At 53.3% G+C, this 26071-nt stretch overlaps 2 protein-coding genes across 2 annotated transcripts in view; one reads left to right on the top strand and one right to left on the bottom strand.

The window, feature by feature from the left end:
- The window catches only part of CNGB1 (cyclic nucleotide gated channel subunit beta 1), a 73784-nt gene extending 51055 nt beyond the window's left edge, over nt 1–22729 (bottom strand). Inside the window, exons 1-12 of the mRNA XM_074314810.1 lie at nt 22680–22729; nt 7402–7577; nt 5712–5769; nt 5354–5426; nt 4476–4566; nt 4320–4362; nt 4086–4122; nt 3388–3463; nt 3075–3114; nt 2535–2694; nt 1884–1959; nt 559–595 (exon numbers count right to left, since the gene is read on the bottom strand). Coding sequence (XP_074170911.1) covers nt 559–595; nt 1884–1959; nt 2535–2694; nt 3075–3114; nt 3388–3463; nt 4086–4122; nt 4320–4362; nt 4476–4566; nt 5354–5426; nt 5712–5769; nt 7402–7569 — 859 coding nt within the window. The 5' untranslated portion in view covers nt 7570–7577; nt 22680–22729. The remainder of the gene's footprint in view (nt 1–558; nt 596–1883; nt 1960–2534; nt 2695–3074; nt 3115–3387; nt 3464–4085; nt 4123–4319; nt 4363–4475; nt 4567–5353; nt 5427–5711; nt 5770–7401; nt 7578–22679) is intronic.
- SPMIP8 (sperm microtubule inner protein 8) lies at nt 13476–20665 on the top strand. The gene is given in 10 exon segments (XM_074315906.1): nt 13476–13577; nt 13579–13617; nt 14324–14573; nt 17667–17728; nt 17988–18162; nt 18546–18558; nt 18637–18685; nt 18907–18971; nt 19359–19391; nt 20497–20665. Coding segments are annotated over 10 exon segments (819 nt in total). The 3' UTR covers nt 20528–20665.
- Nucleotides 22730–26071: the final 3342 nt, after the last annotated feature.

Raw genomic sequence — 26071 nt, 5'->3', positions numbered from 1 at the left:
TCCCCGGTCCTGGCGCAGGGCTGGCATGAAAGGTAGCATGCACCTCCCTAATCCAGCCATAAGCTGGGGGTGCCCTCCCAGCTCAAGGGAGCTGGAGTCTATGGGATGCAGTTCCCCAGGGAGACCCCATCCCTCTCCTCTCACCCCCCAACCAGGGACTCTGCTTAACCAAACCCACTGGCCCAGCTGCCAGGGGGTCGTGGGGAGCTCTCTCTGGGTATTGTCAGCAGGAAAGGAGGCCCATCGACTTGGCCTCAGAACTGTCTCCTCTGGATGGAAGCAGGAAGGCAGGCCAGGTCTCCCCCCCACCCTCTCCCCAGCCCCCAGCAGGGGCTTCCAGCCACCATCTGGCTCTGGGCTATGCTCTGGCTACCTGGCCAGGCTGACCTGAGATGGGGTCTACAGACCATGGGCTCCCACAGCCCCAGGTTAGGAGACCCTGAATGTGCCCCCAGAGCAAGTCCAGGCCTGGCTAGAAACAGCCCCCTCACCCACGCATGCTCAGACCCAGCAATCCTCCCAAAGACACACACAAGGACCCATTCACATGTCACTTACTAGTTTGCACGTCACATGTCACAGGGGAATCAGGTTCCTACATAGGAACAAAGGGGAAAACAACTGCTGTGGCCTCTTCACTGGCCTCCTGCTTCAACGACCCCCCAGCTCACGCAGGTGCAGGAGGGTCTTCCTCCTCCCCTAGGACACCCACAGAAGATGCCCTTGCTTCAGGCTCATCTCTTCTCTGCTTCTCCTCTCCTGCCTCAGAGGTCGCCCTCTGCTCCAGTCCCTCTCCTACCAGGACCACAGCTTGGTCCCACCTCAGCGCCTTTGCCCAGGTTGGGCTCCGTGTCTGGAATGCCCTCTCCTTGGTTCTCTCCCTCCATTAATAAACCTCCTCCCATCCTTCCCTGAGAGGTTGTCTCAAAGCTCCATCTGCACAAAGGCCTTTCCGTCCCCAGCACCACACCTTCTCTGCCCCCCACTCCTATCCTCAGGGACCTCTCCTCTCTGTGAAGGCATCTCCACGGATTAATCTTTCCTGCCACCAGGGCCCCCTTTCCTCCTCTTGGAAAACTCCAGAGCTAGGCTTCCTCTGCCACCTGCAGAGGCTGCACGAATGCAGAGCTTGAGGGCTCAGCCTGCAGGGAAGGGGCCCTGAGGCTGCCTGTCCGACTCCTTCTGCCCCGGACTGGGACCAGGCCTCCTGCCTCCCAGTTCCAGGTGCTTCTATGAAGGTGTCCAATTGTCCCCAAGGGAGAAAGGCAGGGACCAGGTTCTTGGAGAGGGAGAGGAAGAAGAGACATGGACATACTGGAGCCCTAGGTTGTCACGATGCACACAGAGACCCTAGGGCTTCCTTAGAGCCCCCCTTCCTCCCAGAACATTTCAGCTCTTTCTTTTCTCTGGGCCTTCGCACATGCCGATCCTCTGCCTCAACGGCACTCTCCAAACCACCTGCCTTCACTTTCACCTTCCCACTTTGTACTTCTTCAAGTCTGAGTTTGCAACCACCTCCACTAGGAAGCCTTCCTTGATGCTCCCTGGAGATGCCTCCTCTGCACCCTACGTCCTCTCTGCTCCCCATCAGGGAAACACCTCACCCACCAACTGTGCAACTGGGACCTCCCAACAGGCAGGACTGGGCCAGCACACCTCAGCCCTGTGGCCAGTGCCTCAGAGACTGTGTGTAAAATGAATGTGAGCTGTGCAGACAGGCAGGCAGGGAGGCTGGGCTCCCGCTGCAGGCTCCCTTCTTCCTTCTATATGACTGCCCCCCACCCCCCAGCCCGGACACCGGTCAATCATCGCACCCTTACCTGAGCTCCCAAGACCCCTCCCACCACCACCCCCGGTCCCCACTCCCCCAGCGCAGCACCCACCTGCTCCCCAGCCTTCCCATGGAGCACTGGCTGCGGCAGGGCCATCTCCAGCCTATGCAGGAGCCAGGCCACCAACCTGTGGGTGGGAGAGAGCAGCCGTGACCGGGTGGGAAAGTGAGGCCAGAGTCAGATTCCGCCTCCACCCGCCCCCAAAGGCAGACAGCAAGCCTGCCAGAAGGCAGACTGGAACCAGGTCTCCCCCCAAAGATTACTGTTCCCCTCCCTGGCCTCCCTGGGTAAGTCTCTGACTGCTGCTCAAATGCACATGGTTAAATAAAAGCTGGAACATCCATACAATGGAGCACTACTGAGCCGTGGAAAGAATGAAGCAGACCTAGATGCATAAAACCTCCTCGAAGATATATTATCGGGTGAAAAAAGCAAGATGCAGAACAGTATATGTGGTTTGTTATTGTCAGAGGAGCGTGAAATGTACTGACAAGCTCGTCTGTGCCTGAAAACTGGGGAAGGAAGAGAAGCTGCCGATTCAGTTGCCCTGGGAAGGGGCCCTGGAAACCCCTTTCAGTTTTCTCCCAGGGGCATGTGTTACTTTTATAATTTAACAAACCAGTTTGGTGCAGGTTAGGTGTTGGGCAGGGATGAGGCACTGATCCTGCTTCCCATGGAAGGTGTGGTATTTGGGGGGCTCACCTGGCAGGGTCCCTCGGGGGCAGCAGGGAGGAAGCCTGGAAGTCAGGCTGGGGCTCTGGAGTCAGCTCCTCCTCGGGCTCCAGGGGGCCAGGAGTGGGCAGCGAGAGGCTCTCTGGGGCCTGCAGCCTGGGCTCCGTTTCTAAGGGTGGTCCTGGGGGCTCTAAGCAGCAGAGAGCAGGAAACTAAAGATGACACGGCAGGGCTCCGTGGGAGCTCTCAAGGGCACAGGGGTCCGGATTTGAGGGGCCAACATGACTGATTGGGGAGCCCACTGGGACCACCCCCACCCACACCTGTCATCAGACAGACATGGAACTGAGGCCCAGGGAGGGGGACAGATTTGTCGAAGACCTCACAAGGCTGTCCCAGGCCACTGCCTTCCCAGTCCGGATTGGGGCGGGGGTTCTAAAGCCCCCCATAACAACCCACTCCTGGCAAGCAAGCACTGAACCTCTCCATAGGATCCCCAGGCTCCAATTGTACCCCCAGCCCAGCCTATGACCATCCCAGGCAGTCCCTTCCCTGGTCCCCTACCTGTACCTGGGCCCAAGGCAGCATTTGCATGTCCATCTCTGCAGCCCTAGATCATAAACAGGGAGTGAGGGCACGGAGAGAAGCAAGCCCTGTGCACTCCCTCCCCTGGCCAGCTGTGCCCTGGACTGTCCTTCTTCTGAGCCCCTGTCCCTCTGCAGTCACTCTTCCCATCAAGGACCCTCCAAGGGGGAGATCACCCCCTCCGTCGGCCCTGGGGATGGGGCATGGGGATAGACGGCTGGAGTAGGTGGGCCCTTCCTGGGACCCCAAATATCCTCCCATGTGGTCAGTTTCCTGCTACCCGTTTTCCCCCACTTACCTTGGAGGGTTTTGGAGGCTGAGGCAACACTTTCTCTAGATTCTGTTCAAACCACCTGAGTAGCCAGGGCCCGGGTCTACAGAGGGGATGGTGGTCAGTTGAGCGGCCTGACAGAGTGGCCAGCCACACTGTCCTGACTGCCTGCTGGGGTCCGAGGCCTCGCCCAGCCCTTCCTTACCCAGCCCTTCCTCACCCTCGGCTCTCATTCTGCTCAGTGGCTCTCATACTCAGCCTGCCACCCTTGATGACAAGGTAGCCACCTGTCTCGGTCAGCTCTGAGAAGTTTGAAGCTTTTGCCAACTGTGAGGCCAACCTGGGCACCCTAATGTCCCCACAGTGGCCCAGGCCCTGCCTCTGGGCTCCACACGCACCCACCCAACATGAAACCCATCCATGCGCAGCTCCTCCATGCCTCCTCCTATCCTCAGAAGGTGGCCCCCACCTGGGGATCTCCCAGTAAACAATACAACAAACCATGGGTAGCCCAGGGCCCATCCTCCCCATTTTTTGGATGAGAAATGTGAGGTCCAGAAGAGACGGAAGGCATGTCCAAGATCACACACTGAGGTGGTGGTGGATTGGGTGGGATCTGCCCTTAAGCACAAGACCCTGGGCTCTGAACACCCTGCTCCCCCACCACACACACTACAGATGAGGCTCAGGGGCTCCGAAACCAGCATTCAGAGATGGGGACTCACCCAGTATCCTGGACCCTATCAGCCTCACTGGGTCCATCTGCAGATGAAAGGAAGGGGGTCAGCAGCAAGACACCTGCCCAGAGCCCCCCAGGCAGCCCAACTCAAAACCAGGTGTGAAACCCGGGGCCAGTCAGATAAGAAGCCCTGCTCCTGTGTTCTCGCCCCATAGGCAGGGCCCAGCCCAACCACCCCTCAGCTCCACCCCTGTAAAGCCATCCTATCTCCTGGCCTTACCTAAGCCCCCAGTGCTGCAGTGCCCAAGGATCTGTGCTCCTGCCTGCTGAGACAGACAGACAGACAGACAGACAGACAGACAGACAGACAGAAGTCAGCAGAAAGCCCAGGTGCTGGGCTCTCACTCCCCGCCTCAGCTCCCAGCCCCAGCAGTACCTGAGCAGAGCTCTCCAAACCACTGTGAGCAGGCTGCGGGATGACCTTCTCCACACCCTTCCTGAGCCAAGTCAGCACCCAGCCTCTGGAACTGGGGAGGGACAGAGATACCAGCCCCCGGTCAACTCCCCAGCCCCCACCTGGTCAGAGTGAGTCCGCAGCTAAAGAACTTGGTTTGAATCACAAACCTCTATGTCCCCACTGTGAGACTTCAGCCACGTGTCTTCCCCCTGAGCTTTGTGTCCCTCTCTGGGAAGAGGGGGACACCAACCCTTGGTGAGTCAGGCATGCCCAGTGCCATCCCAAGCCCACCCTCATCATATGCCCAGCAAGAGCAGCCAGTTCTCTCCATCACCCTTAGTCAGGCTCCAGGGGTCCCCGTCCTGCACTTGGCACACATCTGTGCTCCAGAAGGGTTGAAGGTTTCCTGGGGGGTGAGGGGGTCCTTGTAACGGAGGCTGATCAGTCTAAACGTGAGGGTCACAGGCTCACTGCCTGAGGCCAGTCCCAGCCGCGGACAGGCTCGCTAGGACGAGCACCAATGGTCCAAAATGTCTGAGCCAATTAGGAGATGTTGAGAAAAAGTCTGGATTTCTGGCTTCAGGGGGAAAAATCACAAGCTCTGACCACACTGAACAAGCACTTCACCCAAGCACTGAGAAACCTCTGGCCCCACCCTCCATTTCTCTTGGTCACATTGCCCATTGGGCCACAAGACCCCCAGCCTCTGCCTGAGGCTCCCTTCCGCCAGTTCTCAAGATGTCCCAAACTTTGCCTGGGAATGACTGTGGGCCTGAGAGCAGTTGCAGGCCCCACCACCCAGTGGCTCCCTAGCTTGCATTGGGTCTGGCCCTAAGGAAAGGGAGGGTGGTAGGTACCTGTTCACTTCAGGAACCACAGCGACCTGGGCCTGGAGGGATGTGGGTGGAGCAGAGACAGCCTTCTGTATGTCTGGAAAAGAGTCCCTCACACTTTAGATCTGGAGCCTCTGAGAGGCCCATTTCTGCACTGTTGAGGAGGTCAAGTCAGAGGCAGGGGAGAGAGGAGAACCCCAAGGGGGTTCCAGCTCAGTTCAGTTAAAAAGTCCCCAAGAGCCCACCCTTCGCTTCTCTCAGCCTCAGTTTCTTCATCTATAAAATGGGCCTGCCAGCCTTGTGGTTCCTCTGCAAGGTTCTCAAGGGAGAACACAGCCCCTTCCCACTGCCGGTCCTGCCAGTGTGGGCTTCTGGCACTTACCCTGAGGGCCTGGGTCAGCTGCAGCTACTTCTTCCCCTTCAAACGGCTCCTCAGGTGGCTGGAGGGTTCAAACAGCACCATGTAAGCCCTCAGACAGACCAGTACAGACACACAAACATATGCATACATTCACAGACTCAGAAACATGTGCATATACACACACTAACATGCCACACATGCACATGGAACTACAGACACACTAATGTATATACACATACACACAAACGTGTGGATACCTATGCTTGTGCATACACACATATAAATATGCATGCATGTGGTCATGTACACCCAATTTGTAAATACATACATATGCACAAACATATTACTAAGAACACATGGCATGTACATATACATACATACATGTGTGCACATGCAAACACATATGCACACAAATCCTATACCTGAGTAGCTCACTGTTTCCTACACACAGCATGCACTACCCCAGTAATACATTTTCCTGTGCTAGGATATTCCACTGCTTCGTCAACTCCAGTTATAATTCAGCTCAGCCTGCTGTGTCAAGGAAGCACACCCTGCCATCTTTCAATCTCCAAAGATAAGATGACTCCTTATTCTGAGCTCCCACAGTTCTTAGTCTGATATGCTTTTTTGGCCCTCCCAGAAGAGTAGAGCTGAGGCCATTTTTGGAGCTCACCGCATTTCCTCATCACCTCTGTCTCCTTGTAGAATGACCTGGCCAGGTACTCATCTGCTGACCTCTCAGGGACAATGCTTTAGTCATTATGCTCCCAGCACTGAGAGCCTGGCATCTATTAAAAGCTAAATCAAATCTGTTTAACTGAGCTTCTGAATTAGTTGTCATCAGCTTCCTGAATGAATGAGATGCAGACTGGCAGGTTTTGATCTGCTTGAAGGCAAGTTCTAGAGCAGCGCTACTCAGATTGTGGTCCATGGACCAGTGTCAGTCTGCAAACTGTTACTGTTACCAGTGAATGAGCAGATTGTACTAGAATGTATATCAACATACTACTTCCTTCACTAAGAAAGTCTTACTGCAAAACAAATACCACCTGAAACTAAGCGGTATGCCTAGTTACATGATAGATTTACATTCTAGCAAGCTCTGGATCTCATCATGGACTGGTTACTTCCAGTACCTCCGTTCTAGACTCTAGAGCAGGGGTGTCCAAACTGCGGTCCGCGGGCCAACTGCGGCCCGCAATCCACTTTTTATTGGCCCGCAACAAACTCCAAAAATATATTTAGTTTACTTAAATAAACCAGGTGAGGCAATACGTACTTCACCTTGAGTGAGTGGCCCGGCTGTTTGTGTATTTTACCGCATATGGCCCTTGGTGAAAAATGTTGAAAAAATTTTGGACACCCCTGCTCTAGAGATTGCCAAACCATGGCCTGTGGGCCAAATTCAGCCTGCTGCTTGTTTTTGTAAATTAATTTTATTGGAACACAGCCATGCTCATTCATTTACATATTGTCTATGACTGTTTTCACAGGACGGTGGCAGAGTTGAGTAATTAACAGAGATGGCATGACCCACAAAGCCGAAAATATTTACTGGCCAGTGTGTTACAGAACCAGGTGACCTCCACGTTTCCTTCTGGCTCCAAACTTCTCTGTTGTGGAAGGTTCATAGGGGCAGCTGCCCCGAGCTGGGCCGTCCCTGAGCAGCAAGGCCAGCCAGGGTGTGTTTCCTTGCCCTGTTTCTTACCAGGGGCTCCTCCCCTAGCTCTGCCTCCTGGACGGCTATTTCAGGCTGGGGCTCTGGTTCCAGCTCCGCCTCCAGCACAGGCTCTGGCCCCTCCTCCTCCTCCTCCATCTCGGTCTTCTGAGGGGTCCCCGGGGGCTGAGGCAGCACCCTCTGGATCCAGGCCAACATCTCAACACCTGTAGGGGACAGAGTCCTTAGACCTCCCACAGTGCTCCCAGTTGCTCCTACGCCTTGGGGACCACTTTTGTGGGTTACACATTTCCCTAACCTCACATGTTTTAAAATATTTTTGCTATTATATCTTCAGGTATTTATTTATCTTATAGAAATATTCAATCCCACAAACATATGTATATAAAGAGGTTGGTCACAACAGTGTTATAGCAAAAGATGAAAAACATTCAAACATCCATCAGTAGAAGACTGGTTATTGGAAAGTGCCTAAATGTTCACCGGTAAGATGGGCACATATTAAATAAATTATAATACATCCAATAATGGCACATTATGGAGCCATTAATGAAAGTAGATCTGTTTGAACCAACGTGGAAAAATGTACATGGTCTAGTCTCTAGTCATGAGCAAATGAGTTAAACTCTTTGCTTTGAGAGGCAAGTAACAGAGGCCAGTGCCTCGGTTTGCTTGTCTGTAAAATGGGACAGTAATAATACCTACCTTGTGAGGGTGATTGTGAGAATGAAATAAACTGAAATATGCCACAATCAGCATTTTTACTTGACACCAAGTAATGGTCACAGCCAACATTTATTAAGCTCTCAGTGTGTGCCCCAGCATGGGCAGCCAGGTGTTGGCGGAGTACTTCTCTGTCCCTCCTCTGCCAGGGACGCTGGCCCTAGGCTGAAAAGGGCAGGCACAGAGCCTGGGAGCCCTGCTCCAGTGCCCAGCTGCCCGCAGCCCCTGGGCCTGCTGCCTGCTCTTCTACTCACAGCTCTGAATTCAGTCCGCACTGAACTTGGTCCCCACTCTGGCCTCAGCAGCCCAGCTTCTCTTGTGAGAGGCTGGGCGGTCGGTGGTGACAGCTCTGGCTCAGTCCCCCAAAAGGTGAACTTGGGAGAGACATGGCCTCTCTCATTTCCCCGTTGGGTAGGGGTACATTGATTACCAGGGTCAGGTCAGCAGAACCCAAGGTAACGGGTGAGGATGGGGGGTTTCACGGACCCCAGCAAGCCGTAGGGAGCCTCACAAGCCAAAATGGACCTAAGTTCTCTCTGCCTACAATCACCCTCATCCTCATTCTCACCACCTCCCACCTGGCCCCGGTAAAAATAAGTGTTTTCATCACCACCTTTCAGCAAAGGAAATGGAGGCACAGAGAGGTCAGTAGACTTGCCCAAAGAACACAGCCAGTGAGCCGCCCAGCGGAGTTTATACTCAGGTCTGCCTGACTCCAGATGTCCCACATTTACACCGGGTAGTACTGACATTTGCTTCCTCTGTGGGCCAGTCCTGCAAACCCCCTCCCGGCAGCCAGGAATTCTGGCTCAGGTTTCTGAACCTTCTGAGGACTAGGGAAGCCTTCCTCATTCCCTATGTTAATTCTTCCCCCAGACTCAGCCGTTTCCTCCGGAATGGGAACCTTTGCAAGTCCCTCCTATCTTTTGGCCATGTCCCTGCTGACTCCACTTAGATGAGGCCACATGGATCAGGCAAGAAGGGGACCTGAGAGTGGCAGTCCAGGACAACAGTGATGCGTGGACCACCAGTCTTTCAGAATCTTCTGGGAAGCTGGGATATATACAGATTCCCACATCCCTCCAAACCCTTTGTGGGACCCGGAATCTGCATTTCACAGGCTGCCCTGGAAGATTCTGATGCATGCTAAGTGTTGAGCCCCCTGGGAAGGCCGGGAGAAGGAAGCCCTGGGTTTCCCAGCCTTGCCTGGTTCGCCAGGTCTAAACACGTTACTAGAAGGAGAGCATGGGATCCCATAAGCTGTCCCACCACCCCTGAGCCGCCATCTCATCCTGCATTACCTGCTCAGGTGCTGTCGACCAGCCAGGAAGTGCCTGCTCCCTACCACTCGCAGCCTCTCAAACGCAGTGGGGATTAATCGCGGCCGGGCCAGGTCGTGTGCAAAGGATTAGAAGGTGCCAAACAGGGGTGGGGAGGTGGTGGTGGGAGAGAAGCTGCTGATGGCCAGGGAGCCAACAGCAGCCCCCCAGGGGCCAGCAGGCATCTGGGCCCCAGGGAAGGAGCCCCAGGTGGCCCAGGTTTGCGGTACCATGAGTTACCAGAGGACCTGCTCAGGTACCAGGGGCCTGGCTCACCACATACCTTGGCCAAGTTGCAGAGTGGCTGGTGTGAGAATGACAGCTTGGAGTCCCCATGTGATTCTGGGAGACTCCTCAAGGTGGCAGGGGCTTGTCAACTCTCACTCAGCAGTGGCAGGAGGCACACCCCAGCTCTCCAACCACAATGCCGGGATTCAGGCAGATTCTCTCTGGTCCAGACTCCTCTGTAGCTTGGGCAAAGCCTCAGAAGCCCCTGCCTTGGGCTCTACCGGAATGGCTGTGGTCCCAGGGCAGGGCCCTTAGAAAGGATCCAGGGAATGACGGATAACTGACTTCGTGTGAGATGGCCCCCTGAACTGAAGTCGGACCCTAGAGGGGAGACAGAGATCAAGGGAGAGAGGATGAGAGGGACAGAGGCCCAGTGGAGGGGGGCTCAGTGAGGTGACAGGGGCTGGGTAGGGCAAAACGATGTTCAGCAAAGGGGAGCTAATCTGACTCGATCATTCATAGCATTTCTCTAGTCCCTCCCATGTGTCTGGCAGCATGCAAACAAGACGGGCATGGGGCGAGCCCTCATGGAGGAAGCAGAAACAAAACAGATTAAGGATGAACAAAGAAATATTGCAAATTATTCTGAGTTCCATGAAAAAACAAACAGGGCAGAGACATGTACATAGTGGTGGGGAACGGGGGCTAGGCTGGCCTCTATGAAGAGGTAAATATTTGAGCTGAGACATGAAAAGCAAAATCTGAGTGAATGGCGTTCCAGGCAGAGGACACTGCAAACGTCAAGGTCCTGAGGCTGGAATGAGCTTAGATGCACCTGAGGAGCAGAGAGGAGGCCAGGGGCTTTGTGGGCGGAGGGTGCGTGGCAGGAGATGAGGTCCAGAGGTAGGCCAGGACAGCTCATACGGGCCCGTACGCCACAGCAAACAGGTTGGGTTTTGGTTGATGGACCATGGAAGCCCATGATGGTTTTGAACAGAGTCTGGACGCGATCTGTGTGTAGGCAGATGTGGAAGCAGGAAACTACTTAGGAGGCTGCAGAGGGACAATTCAATTTGCGACTAGATGACCCCTGGGCTCTCCTGCCTATGCCGGAACTCTGAGATACAGTGAGGGAGAGGAGTCTTTCTGCCAGCAAGGCGGAACACCAGTGGCAAAGCTCAAGGTGGCGTCTGCCCGTCCTCTGTAAATATGCCAGGCTGCAGGGGGTCACGGCTCCTCCCCGTGGCTGCGCCTGGGCCTCCAGGTGATGGCCTGTGTCACGGGTGACATTCACCCTTCGTCTGGCTTAACAGAGGCTGGTACAGAGAGGACGGGGCTTGGACTAGATAGGTGGCAGTAGAGACAGACAGAAAGACGAGGAGAAGGAAAAGGGAAGTGTGGAGGGGGCTCAGCTTGGGCAACTGGGGGCAGGTGGTGCCATTTACCACAAAGGGGAAGCCTGGGGCTGGGGCTGGGAAGAAGGGGGGGCGGAAATCAAAAACTCTGGTTTGTTAAGATGTCTGAGAGACATCCAAGTGGAAATGTGCAGTAGGTGGTGAGGGGTGTGTGTGTGTGTGTGTGTGTGTGTGTGTGTGTGTAGCTTGTGGACTAGACAGAGATGTTGGGGGCATCAGCTCAGTTTGTAGATGATGCTTAAACCATAGGACTGATGAGGTCACCCAGGGAATCCCACATAAAGAAGAGAACAGGACTAAAGATGGTTCCCGGAACACTCTGGCACACGACGAGGTTGGGAAAAGGAGGAGCTAGGATGGGAGACTGAAGGAGCCACTAGTGAGGGAGGAGAAGCACTAGGGAGTGGAGTGTGCAGCACGACAAGAGGGGTCAGTGTGGCGAGGGGACCATGGTGTGAGCGGTGTGAGCGCAGGCATGACGTGTGCCCCTGGGTTGGGCAACCTGCAGACAGTGGAGCCCCTGGGGGGCTGGCAAAATCCGACGGGCCTGGGTGAAGAGGAAAGAGCTGTAGGGAGAGGAAAATGAACAATGCTCAGCCACCCTGTTTGGATGATATATATATATGGAAAGATGCCAGATTCAAAAGACCCCAGTGGTCCATGTATACAAAGTGCAAAAAGGGCCAGAGTAGCCTGTCTTGTCTACGGCTGCAAACAAAGGTAGCAAAACTGTAAACAAAAGTTGTGGTTACACTATGTGGCAAGAGCGCGGTTACCTCTGGCAGGGGACTGGGGGTGCGACTGGGAAGGGGTTTGTGGAAGCTTTTAGGGGCTGGCGGGGCACTATTTGCTTTCTTTGGCTGGCATATTTTTTAACAACTTGATTAAGGTTTGATTTATATGCCATAAAATTCACCCTAAAGTTTTAAGTGTACCACCCAGTGATTTAGTAAATTGCCTGAGCTAGGTGACTATTAAATAGCACCATCTAGTTTTAGGACATTTCCAACACTCCATCACCCCCAAGATCCCTTATGCTCAATGACAATCCTGCCCATTTCCACCCCAGTCCCAAGCAACCACTGGCTTTCTGCCTCTAAGGGTTTGCCGTTTGTAGACAGCTTATACAAATGGATCATACAATGGGTGCAGGGTTTTGTGTCTGATTTCTTGCACTTAGCTTGCTGTTTTTAAGGATCATCCACATTGTAGCCTGTATCTGTTCTTCGTTTCTTTTGAATTCCCAAGAGCATTCCGTGGTATTGCTATCCCACAGTCTGTTTATCTGTTCACAAGTCAATGGACATTTGCGTTCTTTCCGCTTTTTGTCTACTATGAAGAATGCTGCTAAGGATATTTGTGTGAACGTATATTTTCATTTCTCTTGGGAAGATCCCTGGAGGTAGAATTGCTGGGTCATATAGTGAACGTGTGTTTCACTTTTTCAGAAGCTGCTAAACTGTTTTGCAAAGTAGTACCCCATGTCTTGACTCTTAAGTGGCAGTTACTCAGGGTGTCATTTTAGAGATTATTGGTTCCACTATTTATTTATGCGTTTTCTGGATTTTGTTATTTTTTATAACTTTAAAAGAGTTAAAAAATAAATTTGGGGCGGTGAATAGAATCAACTCAGGGAACGTTGGGGCCGGGACTTGGGGACGCGGCTCTGGGGCTGCATGGAGCATTGTGGGGGGAGCAGCTGCGGAGCCAAGTCCTACAGGATCTCACAGGCTCAGTTTCTGGGCAGGTGTATGCAATAAATGCAAACAAGTGAGGCTCTCCCAGGGTTTCCTCTCCTGGGGTAGGGCTGGGGGTCTGTCTCCAGGGTGGTGGGTATTCCCCAAGTCTTTGGGGTGCTGGGCTTAGGTACTTTGTGACCTTGCTTTTCTGGGACAGAAGGACAGAGGCTGCAGACCTGCAGGGGGCTGGAGATGATGTATCACCTGCTAATCCCTGACCTGCTGAGGCCATCATTCTCCCTGATCCCCTTAAGCTGGCCCTAGATACTGGCCATGGCTAATCTCCACCCCTATATCCCCAAGGGCTGGCAGGCAGGGCAGTGCCCTCTTTCCCGAGGTTTGCAGGAACCAGCTCACAGACACCCCTCACGGCAGGACGTAAGGCCCTTGCCTAACACAGACGGGAGCCTTGAGGCCCAGGAAGAGACAGTAACCAGTCCAGGGTCCCACAGCTTGCCCTGGCCAGCCCTGACATGGCCACCCCCAGGGAGTCCCATCTCCCTGTCCGACACTTCCCAAAACGCCCGGCTTGGGCTGACGCCCAGGAGACAGCGACCTTCGGGAAGTCTGAAGTGGGGGTGAGGGGGCAGTGCCCAGGACCCCTGGCAGCAGGTACTTCTCCACAGAGCATGTGGTTGCCAGGGTTGCCAAGGAGGGGGTGCCCTCACAATCAGGCTACAATGGGCACTGTCTATGAGGAATGTTCCTTTATCCACCTACTTTCTCATAAGGCACTGGGGCCTGGCCCATCTCCTGGCCTCTTCTCCTCACTGAGCAGTCGGAAGAGCAGAAAATCCTTATAAGCCTGTGCACCTGGGGCTTGTGCCCTGCAGAGGAGGTAGCCGCTGTCTCTGTTGGGTGAGGAGAAGGGAATCCTCCCTCCTCTTACTGCTCCACTCTCTGTCTCCCCCCTGCAGGGCCCCCCCCCACCACGCTGCTCTCATCCCCTCTCCCTACTCCTCCATGGTCCTACCTGCCAACCACCTCTATCGCTCACCTCTAACGGGGTCAACAAATTCTCACTGAAGTTTAAATGGCTGAATGGCTCCTGAGAATACCTGTTTTTTAAAGGGAGGCAATGTTTTCCTAGTTCATATCTATCTGTCTCTCCCCTCCTTTTCTGTCTCCCTGTAGAATTTTGAGTAAATGCCAGATACCTTAGCTAAAGCCAAAAGTTCATAACTAGTTACCCAGAGGCATTCTGAGCTAAATATGAACCCACTTGCTGTTGCTGCTTCCTGCTCATTATTTAAGAACAGACTCAAATGCCGCTTCTTTTAGACCATTCCCTGAATGCCCCCACCCCAGCCTCCCCAGACACACACGCCCTGTACTGATGTGTGTCAGAGCCCTTAGCACATCCTGTGTGTGTGTGTCACGTTGTCTGAATGCCCCTGCCATCATATGGGGAGCTCCTGAAAAATAGGATCTGGCACACAGTAGGTGGTCAGTAAACGTTGGATCAGTGGACAAGTAGGCACTGGCCGAGGTTGTGTTCCCATGTCTGGCTGACCTGAGCCCAGGTGAGCCCCTTCTTACTCTCTGCTCCCCAGCCATGGCCCGCATCATTGACCTGGTGCCCTGGGACGACGGCTCCACCGCAGTGTACGCGTGCCCAGCCATGTTGCTCCCGATGGAACAGCCACGCAACCAGTTGGCCAGCGTGAAGCAGCAGCTCTACCACCCGGCCCTGCCCAGCCTGCGTCGCATGGACATGGATTCTGCCAGGGCCTGCTTGTCAGAGGAGCACTGCCGGTCCACAACCTACTGCTGCAAAGGTCCTGCCACCTCACCCGCTGCTGCCAGGCCCCTACCTTTGGGGAGGGGGGAGCTGGTTTTGAGGAGAGAGATCTGGGAGGGAAAAGCCGTGAGTGGCAGGTGAAAGCATTCAAAGGGCCTAGTCCCAGCTCTGCTACTTTCTACCCAGGGAACCTTGCCCAAGGGCTGAGCCTGTTTCCTTATCAGTCAAGTGGGGATGATAACAGGGCCTGCTTCGCAGACAAGTGTGAGATTAACAGGAGGCAAAGCAGGAAAAGCACTTAAAGTCGTGCCTGGCACGAACTGGGCACATTTTTGTTGATGTTGTTATTATTATTGTGAATGAAGAGAGAACTGTGCAGAAGTAGTCACAGCAGCAGGAGCAATACTATTTGCAATGGTAACAACTTCTGCCCACCCCCTCTGCATCTGGCGAAGGAAGAGACAGACTCTCCTCACGCCTCCCATGATGGAAAGGACGACAGGGCACAGCTCAGGAAGGGCCCTGATGCTAAACTAAGTTCAGGGGCCTGGACTTTCTCAGGAGGGAAATAGGAACCTCTGAAGACTTGAAGCAGGAAAGAGATCTAAGCACGGGGGTGGGGGGTGGGGGAAGGTGGGGGGGTGGGGGTGGGGGTGGGGGGGTGGAAGCTGGCCCAGAGGGACTGGAGGTGGATAATGTGGGGAGGGCGTGGTTAGCACACTGGGAGGGGCCACCGTCTTTAGAAGGAGTGATAGTGTCCTGGCCACTGGCAAGGGTTTCGGAAGGTATTTAGGAGACAAAGTAACAGGATTTGGTACCAGTGTGGGTAGGGAGACAAGAGTGGGGATGACACAGAGGTTTTGGCTCAGTGACAGGCCAGTGAGCGTGTCACAGACTACATGGAGATTGCCAGAGGTCCCACACGGAACCCTGCAGGGCCAAGATGGGAAACACAAATATGGGAAATGGAAGCAGAGGGGAGGGAGGGGCAAAAGATGAAGTGGAGCTCCCACACCTGCCCCTCCACAGGGAGGCAGCTACTGGGCTCCCCCACCCTACCCCAGTGCTGCGTGGGAAGGGTCCACACAGCTATCAGCTCTTCCAATTTCCTGGCTTCTCTTGGAATCTAGGTTTTTAGGGAAAGCTTGCCCTTGGTTTAGATATATATTTTATTGCAAGTATATGCTTTAATAAAAGTAATAGAGTCACATGGTTAAAACTGGAAGTGCTGTAACAATGTACGCTTAACAAGTCTTACTCCTCCCTCTCCCCCACGCCCACTTACGGGTAACCACTTTTAGTTTCTAATGTATCCTCTCATTGTTTACTATTGCAAATACAAACGTGTATTATTTTGCTCACCAACTTTTTATTATGAACATATTCAAACATAGGAAAAGTTGAAAGAATAATACTATGAACACCCATTACCTTCCACCTGTTTCCATTAATGTTTTGCCATATTTGTTTCCTCTCTCTCTCTCTCTCTCTCTCTCTTTCACGCACACACACACACACACACTTGAGCAAGCAACTCCCAATGATAAGAATCTCCTCTATGACATCACACCATTTATCACATCTGGGATAGTTAACAATAATTTCCTAACATCTAATATTCAGTCCATATTAAAATGTCTCCAATTACCCCCAAGATATCTTTTATAGCTTAAAATTTTGGGGGGAACCAGGATTCAATCTAGGATTGTGCATTGCAATTTGTTGTTATGTCCTTTTAGTCTCAGCCAAAAACAGTTTCCCCACTTTCCATTTTCCCCCCATAATATTGACTTTTTAGAGTTCAAAAAAATATGTTGTAGACAGTCCCACATTGTAAACTTGTGTTTCCTTATGGTGTTGTTTACCTTGATAATCTATTTTCTGTAAACGAGAAGCTAGGTGTAGGGACTTGATTAGCCAGGTAAAACATCAGCGGCCAGAATCTTTCAGAGGTGAGGGGTGCCCTATTGGCCATAATGCTTCAGCAGGAGGCACAGAATGTCATTGTCCCACTACGTGTGATGCTAAGTTTGATGACGTGGTTAAGGTGGTGACCTGAGTGTGTATTCTTTTCTACCTCCAATAGTTTCAGCTTTAGGCTTTAAAGCAAAACGTAGCGTACGGCTTATATACTTCTGCACTTCAGATAGTTATGCATCGAGAACTTCCTCTATTTTTGATAGCTGCATAGTGAGGGTGTATCAGTTTATTTAACCAATCCTTACATGGCAGACACTTGAGTTGATTCCAGTCATTCACTATTACAAACAATGCTGGAATGGGTAAACCTCCCCATATCGTTTCCCAGTTGGGCAGCTGTCAAGTGAGCTAAATTCCCAGAAGCAGGACTGTGGGGTCAAAAGGTATGTGTATTTGTAATTCTGATGGATATTGCCAATTGCTTTCCATAGGCTCGAATCAATTTATACCTGCTCTGGCAACATATGGCAATGCCCTGTGTCCAGTAACCGCACTAATTTTTGGATTGTTTTCAATCTGATAAGCAAAAATTGATATCTTAATGTACTTTGAATATGCATTCATCTTATTATGAACGAGGATGAGCACCTTTTCATATGTTTAAGGGCCATTTGGATTTCTTGTGTGTGAACTATCTATGCATGCTGTTTACCCATTGTTTTTCTTTCTTTCTTTCTTTCTTTTTGGTCTTGATTTCTAGGAGTTCTTTCAATAATAGGGAAATTACACTTCATCTGTAAAATAAGTGGAAAGATTTTTCCTATTTGTCTTTTAACTTCTCATGTTGCTTTTGTCATGCAGAAGTTTTTTTTTATGGAGCCAAAGCTATGACTCTCTTCTTTAACATCCGTTACTGGATTTTGAATAAGAGTTGGTAAGGCCTTCCCCACCCCAAGGTTATAAAGGAATTTACCCATGTTTTCTTCTAGTACTTTTATGGTTTCCTTTTTTTTTATATAATGAAATGTTTGATCTATTTGGAATTTATTCTGTTGTAAATTGTGTTCAGTAAAAATCTACTTTATTTTAGATTTTTGTTTTGAAATTGTCAAATATTTCCAAGAAAATTTTAAAGAGGTATGGGCCAAACCTCTCCTGTGTGACTCCTGATGGAGAAGACACCTCTTTTCCTTTTCTCTTCCTTCTTCAGATGACTTTGACAATGCCTACTTCACACTCCTCGGCATTCCCAACAAACCCCTGCAGTGCTTAGTGAGTGTCCTTTGTCCCTGGCCCTGGGTTTGCTCAGGGGAGGGGGCGAAGACCCCTCCTGCACCAGCACTTAGCACCTCAGTCCTGGGCTCCACTCCCCACACTTCCTCAGCGGCCGCCTTGGGACCACGCCCCCTTCCCATCTCCATCACGGGCTTCAGGCGCCCCTAGGTCAGCTCCGTCTTCCCGAGGGGTCTGGGTCGGCCCTCCAAGGCCTCTGTGCCTACCCCTGCGACCCTGACTCCCATCGCCCTAGCAGGATATCACCTCGACCGGCCAGAGGCTCCGCGACAGGTGCCGCAAGGGAAAGCTGGCGTCTATCGCGCCAGGCATCAGCCGGGTCGACTGGCCCTGCTTCACGCGCGCCATCGAGGACTGGTCCCATTTCGTGTCCTCGGCCGGCGAGTTCAAGCTGCCCTGCCCGAGCAAGAGAGGTCAGTCTATCCGGCATGGAGGATACCCTGGGGCGGGAAAGGCAGCCAAGCTTCCGGGACCCTGGAGCTGGGACCCGGAGCGCTGGCTGCGGACGGACGGGGCCATCCGAGGTGAACTCCGGCAAGGACAAGACGGGGAAACTGGGGATCAGTGGGGGCACTTTGAGCGGGTGGGGCTGAGATGTATTGAGGGACATGGAGGCGGAGCTCGTCTTGGGGATCCGGCTGGGACCAGGTCCCCGCCAGAAACCACTGGGGAGGAAACTGAGCGCGGGGTTGGTTCTGTCACTCGCGGAGCAGGGTCTAGAGGCGGGGCTTGTTCTGGCCGGGCAGTTGAGGCCGGACAGATTCTTAGAGCAGGTGTGGGGCGGGGCTTGATCTAGGGGAGGGGCTCAGGTAAGAGCGGGGGAGGGACTTGTTTCGAGCGAGCAGGGGGCTGGAGATGGGCGCTCTCTCTACAGTTGCGAGTTTTAGCGGCTACGCGGTGCGACACTTGAAGCCCGAGGTGACCCAGAACTGGCGGGTAGGGAGAGCTGCGTGGTGACCCGTCCCTGGGGGCCCAGCGGGGTGGAGTGGACGGCTAACGTGTGGTGTGGTTAAACGTGGGAAGCAGGGAAAGGAGACGGAGAGCAGGGTCTCCCAGTCTCCAGGGCCAAGATTTCCGGCTGAGAGCGCTGTGTAGGGCGTGGGGCGGGGGTCCGTAAACCCCCACTCACGAGCCCCCATCTCTCTGGCCCGCCCCAGTACTGTCTTAACCAGAACCCCAGCCTGGACCGGTATGGACAGAAGCCTCTGCCTTTCGATTCCCTGTAAGTGACGCCACAGGCCCCGGGTCCCCATACTTGAAGGAGGGGGGTCTCGGCCGCTTTTCCCAGCACACACCCAGTGGCCCTTGAAAATATAAGACCTGGGAGAATTGGTTGGCTCCAATACACCACAAGAAAATCTCAATTTCGGATGGGGCAAGGGGGAGGAAAAAAATCCCAATTTCAAAATGAATAAATGTTTAACTCCTACCAAATGGAGCACCCTGTCATCCAATCTCTGGCAACTTCACCCTTTCGGGGTGGAGGCGTTTAGGTGAGGCGAAGGTGCAGTGTAGTCCTTGGCGGCGTGGTGTCTTCCCCAGATGGGCCTAAGGTTCCCTGAGAGGGTCGCGCCTCCACCTCGGGTTCACCCGCCTCCCTCTTTGGCAGGAACGCTTTCCGACGCTTCGGCTCGCACTACAGGTAGGGGACTGACTCCACCCCCTTCCCACACCTGGTCACGACCTGGTCCCGCCTGGACCGATGGTCTCCCGCTCCCGAGATTCTCAGACCCCACTCCGCTCGCGCGGCCTTTGGAGGGAGGCTCCAGTGCATTGATTTCTCCCCTGGGTGATTTCAAAGGGCGACAGCTGCTTTCCTTCGGAGACAGCCGCTCCAGGCAAAAGTGCAGCCCACTAGGAGGTAGGGGGAGCTGTGAGGTAGGGGGAACAGAGAGTTTGTCCCACCCGTTTGGCCCAGACTAGGCCAATGTGGGGAGGAGAGCAAGGGCCAAATGAGAGACAGACAGGATGGAGGGAGCCAAGACTCTGCCTTCCAGGATGCAGAGAGGTGGTAAGAGCTGGGGCTAGTGTTCCCAGCTGGAATGTGCGAGATATTCAAATACCTTCATAATTTGGCTGTCTCCCATCTCTCCAGCCCCATTCCCTATACTTCAGCATTCTCCTGGGTGCGACCCAAACCACCAGCACCACCGAACACTGCACACCTTTGCTTGAGTTGTTTCAGCACCTAGATGATCCTTCTCTACCTGAAAAACTGCGCCTGTCTTTAAAGCCCAGTGCCATCCTCCTTGAAGGCTTCCCTGACCCTCTGCCTCTCCCCTGCAGCTCAGACCCCCTCTAGTTGGTCATCACCTGTGCATCCCTATCTGGTAGCCCACAGACTATTGCATGGTCATAATTGACGGGAAGCTTGCCTTCTCTCACTCACCCTGTGCACACACAGGGCTATGCTTCCTGTGTTTTTACTACTACATGATGCCTGCCAAAGTAGGTTCACTAAGGGATTGAAAAATGAGTAAAGCAGCACATGGTTGGAGATCAGAGGGAGACGAAGATGATGTAAACTGGAAGTGGGGCTTGAAACTCAAGCAGAATAGCTGAAAATATATAAGAGGAAATCAGAAGCCATCGAAGGCTCTTGAGCCACAGAGAGACTCTGTGGAAGCTGTGTTTTCAGAGCCTTGAGGGCAGGAGGTGGGTTTTAAAGCGTAGCCTAGTGAATGACAACCTGAGTTTCCCCCAGGACACCCTGGAGGCCCTCATCTCATCCCTGTTTCTCTCCACAGTCGCGTCAACTACCTGACCCCCTGGCATTAATCTGTGAAAAGGAGGCTGCCAGCCCATGCCACCTCAGGTTCCACATCAGGACAGAGTGTGGACGATGGCCCCACCCATCTCCTTAAGAGTTCAGCCTGACTGGAAATAAACAAAATTCCCCCCCAGGGAGGCACTGGGCCCGTGTGTGTGTTGCAGAGGCTTTGAGAAAGTCAAGACCTCAAGATGACGATGTCTTACCCTTACCTGCCCACTACCAACTCCTGGAGGACTGGCGGGGGACTAGAGAAAGACATCCAGTGACCCCCACGTAGTGAGTCAGGATCTAAGCCCCAAGGCCCAGCCGGAGGTGGGATGCTGAGGCAGGCCTGAGAGTTGGGTTTTCCTTGTGTCCCTGTCCCCTGCTTGCAGCCCCAAAAACAAGCCCCCTCCACTTGTTCTCTGAACTTGAGCCCTAAAGAGAAAAACAGGAGGTTCAAAGTATTTTTAGACACCTCTCTCATACCAGAGTACTTTGGGTGTTTGCCCTGGGCCCAGGATCCCCTGAGAGGTAGAGGCAGGCTCTGGAGAGCTGGCCAGCCCTGTGGCCTCTATTCCCAGTGCAGCAGCAGAGAATAGAAGTAAGATGAGGTACCCGAGACCACTCAGAGAAGAAAAGTTTCCTGCTCCCCAAGGCATCACCAATGAACATACCATGTAAGCAAAAAGTTGTCTGCTCTGTCCACGTGGCTTCAGGACTAGCCCTTATCTGCCCACCAACCTACAGAAAGGAAGGCGCCATGTCCTGAGTACAGCCATGGGCACTCCTGGGCCTGGTCCAGAATCACCCACTTAAACTGGCTAAGGAAGAACGTCTATGGCATGGTTAGGGGGTCACAGCGACAGCATCAGCACTTAGCTCCTGGACCTTGCACATATCCCACCTGCACCCCACCTCTAGGCAGTCTTCAAGGACAGACCCAGATCAACAAAATAGCCACCAATCTCAAGAACTGTTTAAATAGGACTTCTGGTGCTAGGGTCACGAACCTTCTGAAATCATGTGCAAAACCGTGTGTCCACATATGTGTGCATTTCCATGGAAAGGCTCCTTATTTTCATCTGATTCTCAGGACAGTCAGGGCCCTCAAAGGTTAGAAAGCTCTGACTTACACGCTCTTCCTCCCCTTCCATAATATTTGCCAAGCACCTAGTACATGCAAGCCAGGTCTCAGATGGAAGGAATTTAAAGGATAATACCAGCCCCTCACTTCTGGACCCCGTGTTACACTGTTCGGAACGCATTATCATGTGATCCCTGATCTCCTCGGATGCCATAAGCACCTTGGAAAGTGAGCAGCACTAATACTACCCTATTTCACAGATGGGAAAACTGAGGCCCAGATCAGGAAAAGAGCCTCTGGCCAAATGCAGAACCCAGTACTCAAAGCGTGTCCCAGCACTTGACAGTGTTCACATATAGTTGGTGCTCAATATTTGTACAATGAATTATTTCCCAGAATGGGGGTCTTTTGTTCAACCTTGGGTATTAAACAAGGAAGTGAGTTGTGTTGTCTAATATGCAGACAGAGCCTGCCTTACAGACTCGAGGCTGATTTTAATTTATTTTAGGGGCGGAGGTGATGGCCATTACCTTTTATAACGAGGTGAGGGACCATGGTGTCCACCTCTCTGTCCTAAGTATGAGGCTGTGATGGCAACAGGGCAGGAGACGAGCATGGGGAGGAGCTGACAGGAAGTAGTAAGCAGGGCACACCCCCTTCCTCCTTGGGGCCCTGTCCAGGAGGTACTCAGCCTCCCCCTATTTCATGCAGGAAAAAGGCCTTTCCTCCAAGCCCAGCAGACAGTCCACCTAGCTTGAACCTTGGGAAGCCATTGGCAGAGTCCCCTGGGATGTCAGGGCCACATTCTGCAGCTCTGAGAGCTCCCTTGGACATGCCAAATCAGAGAAGAGCTGGATTTCCCCAAGGCTCACAGCAGGGATGCTGGAGTCCTGGCCTGCGACTGGGGACAGCCAGAGAGCATGTGAAAGCATGCCAGAGGGAATCAAGTGCCTGGGAGTTTTCCTGGCTCTGCTTCCTTGACACTGACTGACTGGGCAAGTCCATCCGGGTATTTGGCTCAGCAGACATTTGAGGCCCCACCAGGCCCTGCGTTGGGTGCTGGAGGGACACAGACCAGATGCCATCCCTACCTTTGAGGTACTTCCAGTCTAGGGGGAGAAAGGCAGGCCCAGTTGATTCAAACCTGAAAGCAGAAGGTGAGAACGTGAGCACACTTAGACCGTGTTCCTCAAACCCAGGAGCTGCGAACAGTAACCCACACCAGCAATCTTAACAAGGTTCTTGCCCACCAGCTGCACTTTGAAATCTGATGTCATAAATATGAAAACGCATGCCCAAGAACAAAGGAAATGCAGAGCAGATGAACTTAACGATCCTGATTTATTAGGCACTTCCTATTTTTTAAGTGCAAGGCAATGTATTTAAGCACTTTGCAGGGCCCATGAGGAGGGTAATTGTAGACCCATTTTACAAATGATGAAAAGAGCTTAGGGAGGTTAAGTGGTTGGCCCAAGGTCACACAGGCTGGGAATTGAAGCCAGCCTGCCTGACCCCCAAGCCTGTGGCCACCACACACTACTGCCTTCCTGCTATGAGACAGATGTCAGCTAAGAGTGAAGAGGAAACCAGAGGGGCTTCCTGGGGATAGGGAATTTGACCAGGGCTTCAATGGAAGAGATATCCCACCAGAAAGCTCTCCTGGAGTTGCTGGCAGTGGCAGAGTCTGCAGGTTGAAAATCCCACCCAGAGGCCAAGAGATGGAAAGAGTCCCCGCCCCTACCCAGATGGGCCACTGTCCTCACAGGCCCCTGAGCCTAAGGGCGCTCTTTGCTCAACATAAGTAGATCACATCAGAAATCCTACCTGTGACCACTGCCGTGGGGACAGCTCAGCCTCCATGGCTTCAACTCCAGGCCTTCCTGGCCTGACCCCAATCCATGACCCTGGCTCTGGGCCTGCATGTATTACCCCAACAAACCCCACCACCAGCCTCCTTGCTGTTCCAAATACCCCAGGCTCTTCTCTGCTTCCTAACCCTTGTTCAAAGCCTTCCTTCCCCCTTGCAATGCTTTCCCCATCTCTTCCTACCCAAATCCCAGCCCCCACCCTCCTTATTCCAGGCAGGCCTCTTTCAAGTCCTGCTTTCTCACCCCATTCTTTCCCCAAACTACAAGGACAGGGACCGTAGCTGTTCTGGAGGGACTAACTCCTAGCTTCTGGCTCTCGGGAAACACTGCACTCTCCTTTTATCTCTCCAAGCGGACCTGGGGCTCAGGACTGGGGCCCGGGCCTCCCAGAACCAACATACAGATCAGGAGTAAAGGAAACAATACTACAAAGTAATAGTTGTGTTTATTACAAAGTAACACAAAACACATTGTCATGCAGGGTGTCATGCGGGGTCTCTGGTCCCGCTCCCCATACAAGAACGCAGGATATGGTGAGGCCAAAAAGGAACACCCACGGAGCCATAGGTAGGGGAGTCATACCACTATAGTCTCGCTTGCGGCTGGGTTGGAGGCACAGGAAATAAACAGCTACCAGTACCCCAACAAGGGGTCTTCCTGCCCCCCAGTCTCTCTGGCAGCCGGGCGAGGCACACACACGAAGCAGTAGCCACACAATCCGCAATCTGCCATCCACTTTTCTGCCTGCCAACCAACTGACCTAGCCACAGCAGTTATACCTGTGGCTAATGGCTAACCAGTAACAGCTGATGGCCAACATCTACTACCCGAGCCAGCAACTTTCCACGTGAGGCCAAGAGCCTGGAAACTGCTCTCTGGGACTCAGTCCCCACACACATCCTCAGCCAGGGCCTGGGGCTGGCAGTCCGGGAGGACCAGGGATGGGTAAGTGTCCCAATGGAGGGTGGGGATGGGGTGGGGTGGTAAAGGTCAGCGACAACTCTCACAGGTAATATTTTATATGAAAATCAGCAGCTTTGACATTTTGACCTTTTGATACATGAAAACTTCAAAACTCTTTTCTCTGAAGTTCTGGCTTCATGGCTGCAGCACCAGCTCAATGCCTGGCAAACAGCAGGTCCTCAGTAAAGCTTGTGGAGGAACAAAGGCAGAAATGCAGCCCCGGGGTGGGGATGGACACACACACAGTGACAGGGAGACCCCACAGGCCCCTCCCACCTGGCCTATACCTTTGACCTTTGCAAGGCCCAGAGGAGGACTGGGCATTCCAGCGTGAATCTGTGTAGATTTGCTGAAGACCAGTCACAGCCAAGGTTTTTCCTGGAGGCATGACCTTTAAGGAACAAAGAAACTGCCTGCTTGAGGATGGGATTCAGAGCTTATCATGGGGAGCCTGGCCCAGGCTGGGAGGCCCCGGGCAAAGTTCCAAAGCCTACGCAGCCCCTGGTCCTGTCTGAGGTCGGCTCTGGAGGAAGGAATGAGGTGGGGGCTGGGAGGTCAGGATGGAGGACTGGAGACAGAAGACCCTCCCATAATGGCGCCTGCAGAGGCCTAGGCTCCCTATGGAGCAGCCTCTGCACAGATGGGAGGACAGAACACAGTGGCTTCACTCCCTCAAGGAGCTGAGAGCAGGCCAGAGGGCTGGCCACCCCCTCTGCCTGCGGGAGAAGAGCTTTCCTGCTCCCCTGGCCAGACCCAGTGCCATTGTTCCCCGGTCATTGTTCCCCGCTTCCTGGTCAGCAAAGAATGGGTTGGAGCCAGAGCCAGGCTTCAGTGGCTGGAGCTGGAGGCCTGTGAGGTTCAGAGCCCAAGCTGTCCTGGCCCTCACTGCCTGGCTAAGCCCCACAGGTCCAGGCCACTGTCATCACTAGCTGGTTTTGGGCAGCCCATGGACATCTCTAGGATCAGCATGAAGGGCATCCTCAGGGCTGCGCTGCCCACCTCAGAGATGGCATGAGGCTCAGATGAGCTGGTGGATGGGGAAGGTCTTGTGAACAGGGTGTCGGAGGCGGCGAGGGGAGAGCTCGTGACATTCAGATGGAAGCGCTGGGCTGGCTCCCTCCCACCTCTGCTCTTCCAGTGCTCTGCTTCCGAGTGGCCACTGAGTGCCACACTCCACACAGGTCATTTCTCTATACCCTCACCCTAAGCCCAGAAGAAAGCATTACGGGCTCCATCTCACCGATGAACAAAGGGAGGCTCAGAGAGGTCCAACGACCTGCCCAAAGCCTTGTTGCTGGAGTGGCAGAGGCAGGACTCCAGCCAGGTCTGACTGGTGCTCTTAACCATGACATCTCGCCACTGCCACCGTGGTTCATGAGCACAGGCTCCAATCCCGGAGAGCAGCGCCAGCTAAGAGCCAGCGCACAGTGGGAGTTTGACAAAGCTGCTGGGATGATGGGCTCCCTAGGAAAGTTGTCTTTGGTGGCCCCGCCTGCCCTGGCAACGACTTCTAGGACCTGGGAGAATGCCTCTTCCCCTAGCTAGCAGAAATTACTAACTCCAAAATGTGAAATTTTTCAGCTTCTCCCTCTCGCTCCTCTCAGCTCTGGCTCTCATCCACGTCACCCCTCACCCCAAGGTACCACCCTCTT

This window comes from Rhinolophus sinicus, linkage group LG11 (genome assembly GCF_036562045.2).
Source record: "Rhinolophus sinicus isolate RSC01 linkage group LG11, ASM3656204v1, whole genome shotgun sequence".
Taxonomy (NCBI): Eukaryota; Metazoa; Chordata; class Mammalia; order Chiroptera; family Rhinolophidae; genus Rhinolophus; species Rhinolophus sinicus.
This window is presented reverse-complemented; position numbering and strand designations above follow the sequence as displayed.